Raw genomic sequence first — 13,209 nt, forward strand, 5'->3', positions numbered from 1 at the left:
TGATTTATTATTGCATAATACTTTTTGAGCTCTCAGAATAGTCTTTTGGTAAGAGTGACAGATCTTCTGAATATTATACCCCATTACAGGAATAATTGTTGGTGAGTTTGTTATTTATGATTCCATTAAATTTCTGTGGTGAAGGATAATTATTTTTTAGTTTTTAGCTATAGAATTTTGGTGAAAGTTATCAATCATTGAAAATTTTGACCCAGGGCACAAAATGAAATTTACAGTTTTGTATTTAGTCATGATGGCTAGTCATTGTTATTGCCTGTCATTACTAAGCAACTGAAACCTCCATTCAAATAATTGTCAGATGAAGTGTAAACATCTATGTTAACTTTGTAGTAATTACTTCTTTTGGACAGGCCTTTAACCAATGACATATACACTTTGTGTGTGTGTGTGTGTGTGTGTGTGTGTGTGTGTGTGTGTACATTTATAAAAAACCAATATGGGTACATCCATTCACTGTGGCACATTTTAAAATAAAATATTCTAGCAGTGAGTATGGATTAAGGTGTTTTGGGTGTTTGCACTTTATGGAGGACTTCCTAGTTAGCATATCTGAGAATGTTTTTAAACTAAGTATCTAAAATTATCTTCTGCCCCTTCCAGCAAAGCCACAAAACTAATCTAATGGGATTGAGAGAACCCGGTTTTAAATCCACTGAAAATTTACCATGTTGATATGTATATGTAAATAAATTGAAGAGCAAATTTTTTTTAAGTGATAAGCACAGCATTTTGAAGACTACTTGGAAATTACTAACCTTAAAAGCTTGGATCACTCAAGCCTTCTGGATCCTGCCATTCATTCATTGTTCCTTACAAACCTATGTGAAACATAGATCTGATGAAAGTCAGTTTATTATAGTAAGGTAATTTTAGTAGATTGTGAAATATACTAGGGTCCAATTTAACAAAGTAAAACAATCATCCATATACTTCTCAACTAGTTTAAGCAATGTTATACAACCTTTGAACCCCTGGATTTCCTAGTTTGCTAAACATTTGCTCATTGACTATTTTTAGTTATTTTTGAATACCTGGCTTTACTAGTAACCATGACCCTGATAGAGTACTAATTCAATCTCCAGAGAATTTTTTTAAAGCAAAATATAACAGGAATTTAAAATAAGGGAACCATTCATGTTCCTCTATTTCTCCCTAAGCATCCTGGACAACAAACCCTATCAGCGGTTCTCAACCTTCCTAATGCCGCGACCCCTTAATACAGTTCCTCATGTTGTGACCCCCCAATCATAAAATTATTTTCGTTGCTACTCTATAACTAATTTTGCTACTGTTATGAATCGTAATGTAAGTATCTTTTTGTTTTCCGATGGTTTTAGGCGACCCCTGTGAAAGGGTCTTTCGACCCCCAAAGGGGTCGCGACCCACTGGTTGAGAACCGCTAGGGTCTAGACACTATGGTTAAGTTGCTAGGGGATGAAGCAGCGAGAGCCAACTTCACTGGCCAGGCCTGTGATTACTAACTAGGGGACGGAAGGCTGGGAGTCCTCTGGGGAGTCAGGACTGGCCCCCGCGAGGAAGGCCTTTCTCAGACACCCTGCCTAGCCGGAGGTAATCGAGCCATATACATAGTGCGCCCTTCCGAGGAAGTGGCATCTAGGGACAATTTTTCCTGCACGGACAATCGGCCCCTCAGTTCTTTCCCAAATCCCGCAGTCAGGCCTTCCGGATACCTTTGGCGGGCTCGACCTTTCCTTTAGCGCCCCCGCTTTCCCCTCTCCAGTCCGCCTCCCGCCTGAAGGTTAGACGAATACGCAGAATACGTAGCGTGCAGCTCCCCCCGCCCCCCCAAGGGCGAGATGCCCGGCGGCGGCTGGCGCGCCCTGAGACGAGCAGCGGCGCGGTGCCGGCTTGTGTGACCTATGCCACGTGGATTTACGTCTCAGCCCTGCGCCCCGCACCTCCCGCGGAGGACACACCTGCCTGGACTCGGGGCGGCCGCTCCAGCGCGCGGGCGCGCCGGCGAAGGGAAGGAAACCAGCGGTAAACATGGAAAGGGAGAAAGTGAAGAAGAAAGAGAAGGGGAAGGAGCCAGAGAAAATTCGGGAAAAAGAGAAAGAGAAAATTGCAAAAGAGAAGGAGAAGGGGAAAGAGAAAGGGAAAAAGGAGAAAAGTAAGAGTAAAGAGGAAATGAGGAAAGAGTGGGAGATAGAGAAAGAGAAGAAACAGTTAAAGGAAGAAAAGAAAGAGAAGGACAACAACGTCTTGACAAAGCACCTGCTGGAGCTGCCGGTAAGAGACCACCAGTGCCTTGGGCCACTCCCCAAGGCCATTGTCTGGTGTTCAGGCCGGAGCGCAGGCTCTGTTATGCCCAGGTCCCAACCCACGCGGGAGGGAATTGGGCCTCGTTTGGGGGCTTTTTATCTGTGGATGGAAGGGGATGTGCCGAGCTTTGAACCACCCAGCGCTAGCCCCTTCTCTGGCCCCCTGCCCAGGCTCACCCCTAACCTGGACCCTGCATCCCAACACTCCTCAGGTCTAGTGTTGAAGAAGAGACCTTAGTTGGCCTTCACTGGGATGTGGAGAACGGCCCTTCTCCGGCCCATCTCTGTGAGCGCTCAGCACTAGCTCAGAGGCTCTATCCGACTCCTTCGTGTTGAGTACATTCTTTGTAGGAAGGTGCTGGGTTCCTAAATTTGTGCGGGATGTGTTTTGGGGCTATCTGGACCTTTTCTGTGAGCACTATGGGTCCTGCTTCTTTTCTTTTTTTTTCAGGCCACCAGCGTTCAGACAGAATGGTCTGAACAAAGGTTTAACAGAGAGGTCTAGGAAACCAGGCATTGTATTTACAAAAAATCAAATACTTATGATGTGAAGTGTCTAGAATAGTCAAAATCATAGAGACAGAGAGCCAAATGGTAGCTACCAGTGCCTGGGGGAAGGGAAAACGGGGCGTCAGCATCTGATGGGTACAGAGTTTCGCTTTTACAAGATGGAAAGAGTTCTAGAGGTGGATGGTGGTGATGGTAGCACAACATAATGAATGTATTTACTACCACTGAGGTGTTTGCTTAAAAATGGTTAAGATGGTAATAATATGTTGTGTGTATTTTACCACAGTTTTAAAAGTGGGGGTGGTGGGAGGGGGAAGAAAGAAAAATCAAGCATTGTTAGATCAGTTTAGTGGGCTCTGTGCTCCTGGAGTTCGTGGGCTCAGAGCTGCTTTCTGGCTCTAAACAATGTGAATTATTAATGTAGATTTGATCTCTGGTAAAACACAGACTACCTAGAGCCATACCTAGTTAAAGGAATAACTCTTTCAAGGAACAGTGGGTGGTGTTCAGAATCACATTTTGTGTCTCAGCTCTTCCAATAATCCCAGCTTTCCTTAAGCGTTTATAAACAGGAGGAAGCATGTATTTTAGACTAAAAAATAAGCAAATTGGAAAGCGTCAGTGCCTGCTGAATTTCTAGATAGGGTGGTTTTTAGGGGCAGCAATGTGGCCGGAAAGGGAGTAGGGACTGTTTTTACTCACAATATTTCACAGGATCTAAGATGCGGTTATTTTAGGTACCATTAAGAAAGAAAAATAAGTGCTTCCAACCAAAATAAGACATACCAGGGACTGTAAAATCCTCATTTCAGAGATGTTAAAATGGGAATTGATGAAATATTGGAGAAGCGTGAGGAGGGCCATCAGTGGAGATAATGAGGGGACACAATCCACACCCTGCAGCCATTTCTCGGTGCCACCATTGCTTTAAAACATGCAGTTTTAAACCACCCAATTCGATCTCCTTTGTACCTCAAGTCGCTCTTCCTTACCCTCATGACATTATAATGTTTAGATTTGGATGGGAGGGAATAGGGAAGGAGGTGGGGGTGGAGATAGAAAACATCTCTGGAAATATCATTTGATTTAAAAGCCATCAAGAATTCACTCCAAAAGAAAACGTACTTTTTCAAATTCTGTTATTTACCAGACAGTCTTCATAAGTCATGCCCTCTACACAAGTCTCTATTAGACGAGACCTTTAAACACCTCACTTTCACATAGATCTCATTAAAAAAAAAAAAGTGGGGTAAACATCCTAGTGCTGTTTATGATCACTTTTTACCAGAAATCCAGTCCAATGACAACATTTAGTGTTCAAGCAGAAATGTATAATTATTGTTATTTTTAAACCAGTGCCATTGAAAACATTCAACGAGTGTTTTTGTGCATGAGAAAGCTCTTTTGTAGGCAGTTTGGGAAATAGAATTGAATTCCTGTGAACTGTATTGTTGCTCATTTAAAACTGTTTACATTAGGGCCAGCTGAGTGGCTCAGTTGGTTAAGAGCTCGCTCAAGAGTGTGAGCTCTGAGCAACAGCGGTTCGATGCCCGGCCTGAGCTGAGCTGCCGCTGAGCTGCCAACAGGTGGCAGGATGGCTCAGCTAAAAAAATAAATTAATTAATTAAATAAAATGAAAAAACTGTTTACATTGAAGTTTGTACCCTAAAAGCCACCTTTCTGAGCACTCTGAACTTTCCGTTTCTGTCTGCCCTTGTCGCCCCTCAGTCATTTGTCATAAAAATGTATAAGGCTGGTATGTTGGTGGAATGCTTCTTTTTAAAGTTTACATCTGGTTCAAAATGTTTTAACATCAGGTTTTAAAATAAATGCTCATTTGTGATTGGAATTGGTTTCACAATTTCTATAATCTTTGCCTTTTCACTTAATCATGATACTTATATTAAGAAGTATAAGAGGGCCAGCCGAGTGGTGCGTTGGTTAAAAGCAGGCTTGGGATGCCAGAGGGCCCCGGTTCAGATCCCACATATGAGGGCCTGTGACACTGCCCTCTACAGCTAAGATGCTGAACAACAGCTCAAACTGGAGCTGGGCTGCCATGAGTCACTGACAACGGTGTAGGCTGCAGCCCCTGTGGCAGTGGGTTTGCCATGGGCTACCATGTGTGGCCGGCAGCCAGCGTGAGCGGCCAGCAGCCGTAGTGAGCGGCCGTCCAGAAGCCGGCGACTAATCAGCCTCGCCTGGGAAGAGTGCAATGATGGTGCCAACTTGGGCCAGTGAAGCAACGTCCTCCACAATTAGACTGAAGAACAAAAGGACAACAACTTGTCTGTTCCCCTTCCCCCAATTCCCCAATAAAAATCTTTAAAAAAAATAGAAGTATAAGAGGGGAACTTTGCCTTAAGAGCTTTTAATCTAGTGAGCCAATTGGAAAGACAAGACGGATTAATAATATGAGATCTTAGATGCTTACATGATGAGTGGCGGAGTCAATACATGGACCATGGAGGTCCCAATACCCCAAACAACAAACTGAGTTCTGGTGAAATCCCCAATGGACATGAACTCAAGAAGAAAAGTGAAGTCTGAAAATTGGCCCTGTGATCTACGGCAGCTCCCATAAATCCTGATCTATATACAGAGGGTGCCAAAAAAAATGTATGCACATTTTAAGAAAAGAAAAAAAAACTGTATTAACATTGTAATACTATATCCCGATAATAAAAAAATACAAGTCGTGTATACATTTTTTGGGCACCCCTGGAATATATAAAGTATTTATTTGATAGATTGACCAGGAGTTGGGGATGGGGAGGGGATGTACAATTAATATCACACAACTAAAGGCTGATTATAAAATACAAACTGATTGGTACAGTTTGTTCTACACCTATTAAATGTTTTGTGAAGTTTTATTCTGACTTACAATTCCACAAATATTATTGGGTCCTACTACAGACAGCCACACTGCCAGGAATCAGGAAAACAAGGCCCTGATAGCATAGGTGTATTGATTTATCTTTTGTGTCACAGGAGAAAAATAAGCAGATCCTAGTGTTGGGCCTGGATGGAGCAGGAAAGACCAGTGTTCTCCATTCCCTAGCCTTAAACAGAGTCCAGCACAGCAAAGCACCCACCCAAGGTTTCGATGCCGTGTGCATCCCCACTGAAGACAGCCAGATGGAGTTCCTGGAGAGTAAGTCCTCTTTCTCATTAGTTACAGGATAGCCTCATTTTGTTCAACCTTAAGCCAGACATAATGTTCCCAACATTGGGTCCTTGTGAAAAGTAACACTGGGTTAGATTTTTCCTAGCTATTTAGAATGCACATGTAGTTTAATACTAGGGTGCACTGTGGGGTAAATCACTTTCTGCTCTTTCTCTTTTCTCCTTTCTGCAGTGCTGGTGATAAAGGGGAGTTAAGAGGAAGGCTTAACACTCCCTCCTATAATAGCCTCCCTTCTCCCTTACTACCCCAAATAAACATGCAATCTAAGCAAGTACAGTGTGCCACCTTCTCTGCAAATGCAGCTAACTATAGACAAACCCCAAACCTCTTCTCGTCACCAGATGGCAGCCCAGGAGCCCGTACTCTTCAGTAATTCTGGAGTTATCACCCCTCTAAATATTGCTGTCTTGTCTTCTCTTTACACTCTTTCCTTGGATAATTTCATCCATCCTCTTGGCCTTAAATACCATCTATATGCTAATGTCTCCAAATTTATGTATCCAGCCCAAACATATCCAAATGTCACCTGGCATCTCCACTTGGCTGTCTAATTGGCCTCTCAAACCTAACATGGCCAAAACAAAATGCTTAATATATCTCCATATCTCCATACCTGTTCCTTTCCCTGTAACCTACTGGTCAGTACCCATCAGGTTGCTCAACTCAGAAAACTAGGAGCCACTTGAGTCCTCCTTCTGTACCCCCACCTCCAGTCCACAAGTAAAATTCTGAATTTCTCTAAAACAAATCTCAAATTCATCCTTTGAGAGTTACGTCCTTTCCCACTGCCCCTATTCCAGTTGGAACCCCCATCTTATTTTAGATTACTGCAATCACCTTTTTAATTTTGCTTTTGTCCAATTACAAAGAGAACATGGTGGGCAGAGAAATTGGTAAGCCTGTAGGCAAATCTTTAAGATAAAAACATTATTATGAATACAGTTTTCAACTTGCACAGAAGCTATAGAAGAAATAATCACTTTTACCAAATAAATAGCTAAGAAAATTGTCTCAGTATATAAAAAAGAAGGAAGGAAGGAAGGACGGGAAGGAAGGAAGGAAGGCTCAAACTAGGGGGCGTAATGGGCAGATCTACCATTAGAGTGAGGGATTTCAGCATACCTTTGTCAATTTTCAGTAGGATCGAGAAGAAAAATATCTGCAAAGATACACAAAATTTGAACATAATCAACAAATTTGATCTAACGGACAATATAAAATTCGACAATTTTAGCTACATCCAAAAGCTAAAATGCACATTCTTCTCAAACACTCATGGAACATTTACCAAAATTGACCATTTACTGGGCCATACAGCAAGTCTTAACAAATTTTCCAAAGAGGAGGCATCATACAAAGCATGTTCTCTGACGACATTGCAATTAAGTTAGAAGTTAGTAACTGAAAGATAAAAATCCCTATATAGGTAAAATATCACAGTGTCACAAAAAAAAAATGGGGAACAATCCAGATGTTCATTCTTGTTTAAACTAAATATGTTGAAGCCACTTAGAAGATTATACAACATTCTTTTAAAAATTAAAAACACAAAATACTTCAAAGAATGACTACAAAGGAAAACAAAGGGAAGGCAAATAAAGACCCTTTCCTATTAGTGTGTTAAATGTTTTTAAGTTCCTAAGACAGCGGTCCACAAACTTTTTCTGTAAAGGGCTGGATAGTATATCATTTAGGCTTTGTGGGCCACATGGTCTCTGTTACAACTACCAGCTCTGCCTTTATAGTATGAAAGCAGCCGTAAACAATACAGAAACAAATCCACATGTCTATTCTGATAAAACTTGATTTGTAGACACCGAAATCCAAATGGGATATAATGTTCACATATCATGAAATGTTATTCTTTCCCCCCCACCTCAAACATTTAAAAGTGTAAAATCCATTCTTTGTGGTCTGTACAAAATTAGTCAGTGGGCCAGATTTAGACTGTGGGCCACAGTGTGCCAACCCCATCGTAGGAGAAAAATAAAAACTAAATTCATTTTGTATATAATATTCTCATTAACCAATAAATTTCTTCTGAAAGGAATCCACAGAATGAAATAATCCAAAGGCACTTTGCTGAGGCAAGTATTCCTGAATGCCCACAAGATCATATTATAACTCTCAGTGCAATAGTAAGAGCATTTGGGCAAAGGAAAAAAAATTGTGCAGGTGAGGCTAGCCAATGAAGTCAGTCCATTTAAAACCTATTTTAGAGAGAGCTGTGTTTTAATCTAGTCTCCTAAATTATTTTAGTAGGCTATTCCCATTTTTTCAGTCATAACTGATAGACATGCAGTGGCCACCACAGCTGCTATGATGACAGATCAGGAGTCTGTAGTGTTTAGTATTATATGCTGATCCTTCATGTTCCAGAATGAATGAATCGCTGTGGAGGATAAATATTCCCACCAGCTCTTTCCCCAGTAACATCTCTCTGGTTGTTCTCTATCAGCACACTCTAAGGTAGTGCTGTACCTGTCCAGCATTCAGAAATGATCTAACTGTGCCTTTTCTGCCGCCCTGGGTGGACACTTCTGTGATTTTTTGGTGTCTTCTTTCCCTCCTCTGTAGTTGGTGGCAGTGAACCTTTCCGTTCCTACTGGGAAATGTACCTATCCAGGGGGTTACTGCTGGTCTTTGTAGTAGACTCAGCAGATCACAGGAGATTACCTGAAGCCAAGAAACACCTTCACCAGCTCATTGAAACAAACCCTATCATCCCTCTGGTTGTGTTTGCAAACAAACAGGTAAAAATCTGTGCAAATATAATTTGCACTCGGTAGTTTTATTATTCATACAAGAAATAGAAATATCTCCTTTGAATAGCTAGTTATTAAATGACATGCTGTATATTCAATGTATACTTATTAGATCCACTGGATTATAAACTCCTTGAAAGTAGAGAGTATTGAGGATAGAGAGTATTCATCTTTATGTCCCTTGTAATACTTAGATACTGCCTTCAGCATAGTAGGAATTCAACAAATGTGTGTTAAATTTAATTCAATAAACATTCACTAATTGTTGATTTTGACAAAATATTTGTATCTACCATACATAAAGAAATTGTTTTAGATAAATCAGACTGACTGGAATTTATTTCCTACAAATGCATTAAAATATGAACCATCCATGGAGAAAATGGAACCCTGTGTAGTGTTGGTGGGAATGTGAAATGGTCTGGCCGCTATGGAAAACAGTATGGCAATTCCTTAAAAAATTAAAAATGGAATTCCCATATGATCCAGCAATTCCACCTCTGGGCATATATCCAAAAGGATTGAAAGCAGGGACTCAAACAGATATTTGTACACCCATCGTCATGGCAAAACGATCTCTGTTGTGCTTTTATCATTACAAGGAGCCCCTCCTCCCATCCAACACTGTTCTTCTCCTCTTTATTTCCTCTTCAATTCCATCAGTGAATTTATTTACTTGAGACATCATCCACATGTTACTGGATCCATTAACACTGTTACAAAAGTCACTGTGGGCTCTAGGACTAAATGAATTCAGTAGTCAGACAGGCAATGTGTTGGGACAACCGACCTCCAGAGAGGTCATCAGTCCAGGCAGATGCCATGGACAGCACATCAGGAGAAGCCTCACAGGCTCCCAGTGATGGAATCTGATAGCTTCATATTTGGTACATGAAAAAATTAACACGATATTGGATTATTTCCAGATTTTTTTAAATGATCCCCTAATGCTTAAGGAGAACGCTACGAAACAACAAAAAGCAATTACAAATGCAGTTTTAGGAGTGAAAATGCTAAAACTTTTGCAAAGGACTTAAAAACTATAGCTGAATCTGTGTGTATTTAGTAAAACGAATATTAGAGGTGATTTGTCTAAATGATTCTTGATGTGTGAGAGGCAAAGGAGTATGTTTTGACCTCAAGAAGGTTATGACCTTGCCATGCAGCATAAGCACAGGCTTTCTGCCTCCTCATTTTAATCTCTACTCTCTCTGTGGGTTTCCCTCTGTTAAGCTTTCCACATCTCTCCATCTTGTCTTCTTTCTCTCCACCTGTCTCTCCCCTCTCGGCTTCCTTCTCCCACCACTTTATTTTCTAAATCCTGCTCCCTTCTCTTCCTCTGCCCCCCAAAAAATTTGATCCAATTTTGTTGTTGTTGTTGTTCAGTAGAAATAATGGTCACAAAAGAAAACTCACAATGGCAAATGGTATAATTAATAAAACATAATGTGGACAAAAACCAATTAATGAATCAAATTTCTGTTGTTAAAGATAAACTAAAAATAGTTGATCCTATTTGAATATAATTCTGGGGAAATAAAGAAGGAAATGGAAAAGAAATTAGAATCAGACTGACTGCACTGATTAGAAAATTGATTAAGGTGTTATACCAGTTTAACTTCATTCCAAAAAATACATTTTTGATGATAATTCATAAATACTGGTGTAATTCTGATGAAAATCTTTATATTCAAGCAATCCCTAGGGTTATTATAATGGGGTCATAATAGCCTCCAAAATAAAATAAAGGTGAGGTCATTGAGAGCAATAAATGAGAGCAATAAATGTATCTTTCCAAAAGGATTGTAAAATAACCAACTTTTTTTCATCCTTATTGAAGGACCTTGAAGCAGCCTATCACATTACAGATATCCATGAAGCTTTGGCATTATCTGAGGTGGGAAATGACAGGAAGATGTTCTTGTTTGGAACCCAAGTGACTGAGAACGGCTCAGAGATACCCTCCACCATGCAAGATGCCAAAGACCTGATTGCACACCTGGCTGCAGATATGCAGTGACCAGGCCCACTGTTTGGTTCACGATCTAAATGTTACCAGGGAGTGCTGAGTGGCAGCCTTGAAGCCAAAGGTTTCCACTTTCAAATAAAAAATAAGCCATTTCCTATTTTCTCAATGTGCAGCATATATACAATCATAATGTTAATTAAGAGCATCGCTTTATTTAGACTTTGAACTTTAAAAATATGTATAAAACAATGTATCTGAAAGAATTTGGAGTCTTAATCAACAAAATTAAAGTGAACATTAGCAAGCATTTATCCCATTGGTAGTTTTTCAATGACATGAAATTTATAATACAATATTTTAATAAATTCTCTCTTTTCAAGTAAAAATCCAGGTGTCTTTCCTTTAAAGTATACCTGTTTAACATTGTAGAGAAAGAAATATGGAATAGGGCAATGAGAAAAAAGTAAGTACTATGAAACCCACATAAAAATGTAAATTAACAGCATTCGGAAAGATTTAGGAAAGGCTTCTCTTTTAGGAGCCTGTTACACTAGATGAAAAACATAGTGGGGATTAGGTTTTTAAATTCTTGATATTTTTCTTTTATATATAAGCTTTCATCACTAGAAATATTTTGTAAGAGTGATAATTCTATTTACATACAGACATAATATAAGTTCAGCTTTTAACCTAGTGTCTTGTCTTGATTTAAAGAAAAAAAAAAGATATGGCATGTGAGAAGCTTGGAAGATAACACCTTCCTAAAAACAAGTAAAAAGCTGAAAAGACTGAAAAATCAACAACTCTTCTAGACTCCATAAGAGAGGCGAGGACACAGGGCAAACCACTGCCCCCAAGATTGGAAAGACCAACAAAAGAATACGGAGAAGAATAATTTACTACAGCAGAGATTCACGATGGGAAACCACCCTTGGGAACCAGTGTGAGGGTAGGGAAACCGGAACTGTAATTGACAAATTGCTGGAGTCTCGATATGGACAACTCTGAGAGTTAGAAACTCCAGGAGGACCCACTTGTAGCTACAGTTTTGTGAGATTTACCTCTGGGAGTTTGACCAGATTCCCATAGTAAATATCAGAGAAATATCCCATGGTGCTTCCAGGGTTGGCCGAAAGGAACCATTTTTAAATATGCCAGCACTCTGTCCTTCTTAATAAGACCTGCCCTCTGGAGAAAATAGTTATCCAGATCCTAACGTGCTGGGGCATTAGAGCCTAACTAACGTAAGAGAAAGGAAATACCCAACTCCAGCACACACTAGCCATCCTTCCCCATCTAAAGCGGGGGAGGGGAGGGGACTTACACACATATGTGAAGTTTGCAGTCCAGAGGCACAGGATCCCGAAAAGACTGAGACCCAATCACAGGGCTATATAACGTGTCCCCTCCCCCCACACCTTACCACCACATTATTAAAGACCTGTTTACAGCAGTTCCTTTTAACTAGTACATTATGCCTGACTATCAAGAAAAATTACAAGACATAATAAAAGGCAAAACACATGGAAGAAACAGAGCAAGCACTGTATAGGGACGAAGAATCCCTTTGATGGGCTTATCAGTAGATAAGGACATGACTGAGAAAAGGATCTCTGAGCTGAAGGATATCTCAATAGACACCTCCAAAACTAAAAAGTGAAGAGAACAAAGACCAAAAAAACCAGAACCGAATATCCAAAGAATTGGGGACAATGACAAAAGGATTAAAATGCATGTAATGGGTATACTAGGAGGAGAAAAAAGAAAGGAACAGAAGAGATATTTGAGACAATAATGACTGAGTCATACATCAAACCACAGAAGCTCAGAACGCCAAGCAGGATAAATGCCAAAAAAAAAAACCCCTACACATATGAATATCAAAATAACAGATTTTAAAAATCCTGAAAGAAATCAGAGGGGGGAAATAAAAACATCTTACCAACAGAGAACAAAGGTAAGAATTATATTAAACTTCTCCTCAGAAACCAAGAAACAAGCAAGAAGAAAGTGGAGTGAAATATTTAAAGTATTAACAGAAAAAACCCACCAATCTAGAATTCTGTTCCCTGTGAAATTATCCTTCAAAAGTGAAGGAGAAAGACTTTCTCAGATAAACAAAAATTGAATTTGTTGCCAGAGCTGCCTTGCAAAAAAGTTTAACGGAAGTTCTTTAGAGAAAAGGAAATAATATAGGTCAGAAAGTACTCTTAACACTCAAGAATGCAAACAACCTGATTTAAAAATAAGCCAAAGACCTTAATAGACATCTCACCAAAGAGGACATACAGATGGCAAATAAGCATATGAAAAGATGCTCCACATTATATGTCATCATGGAAATGCAAATTAAAGCAACAATGATATGCCATCACGCAGCCATTAGAATGGCCAAAATCCAGAACACTGACACCACCACATGCTGATGAGGATGTGGAGCGATAGGAACTCCCATTCATGGCCAGTGGGAAT

General features: G+C 40.0%; 1 protein-coding gene across 1 annotated transcript; it reads left to right on the top strand.

The window, feature by feature from the left end:
- Positions 1 to 2,158: 2,158 nt before the first annotated feature.
- On the top strand, positions 2,159 to 11,107 carry ARL9 (ARF like GTPase 9). The gene is made up of 4 exons (XM_019664364.1): positions 2,159 to 2,271; positions 5,808 to 5,970; positions 8,581 to 8,756; positions 10,609 to 11,107. Exons 1-4 carry the CDS (start codon positions 2,170 to 2,172, stop codon positions 10,786 to 10,788), a joined length of 621 nt encoding a protein of 206 aa, XP_019519909.1. The 5' UTR covers positions 2,159 to 2,169; the 3' UTR covers positions 10,789 to 11,107.
- The last annotated feature ends 2,102 nt before the right edge of the window (positions 11,108 to 13,209 follow it).

The sequence above is a fragment of the Hipposideros armiger genome, unplaced genomic scaffold, assembly GCF_001890085.2.
Source record: "Hipposideros armiger isolate ML-2016 unplaced genomic scaffold, ASM189008v1 scaffold_420, whole genome shotgun sequence".
NCBI lineage: Eukaryota > Metazoa > Chordata > Mammalia > Chiroptera > Hipposideridae > Hipposideros > Hipposideros armiger.

Bases quoted from the DNA above. Each gene is read 5' to 3' on its own strand.
- ARL9 (XM_019664364.1), top strand. From the start codon at position 2,170: ATGAGGAAAGAGTGGGAGATAGAGAAAGAGAAGAAACAGTTAAAGGAA. The intron at 5,971-8,580 runs GTAAGTCCTCTT...CCTCCTCTGTAG, and splicing joins CCAGATGGAGTTCCTGGAGA to TTGGTGGCAGTGAACCTTTC. The intron at 8,757-10,608 runs GTAAAAATCTGT...TCCTTATTGAAG, and splicing joins TTGTGTTTGCAAACAAACAG to GACCTTGAAGCAGCCTATCA.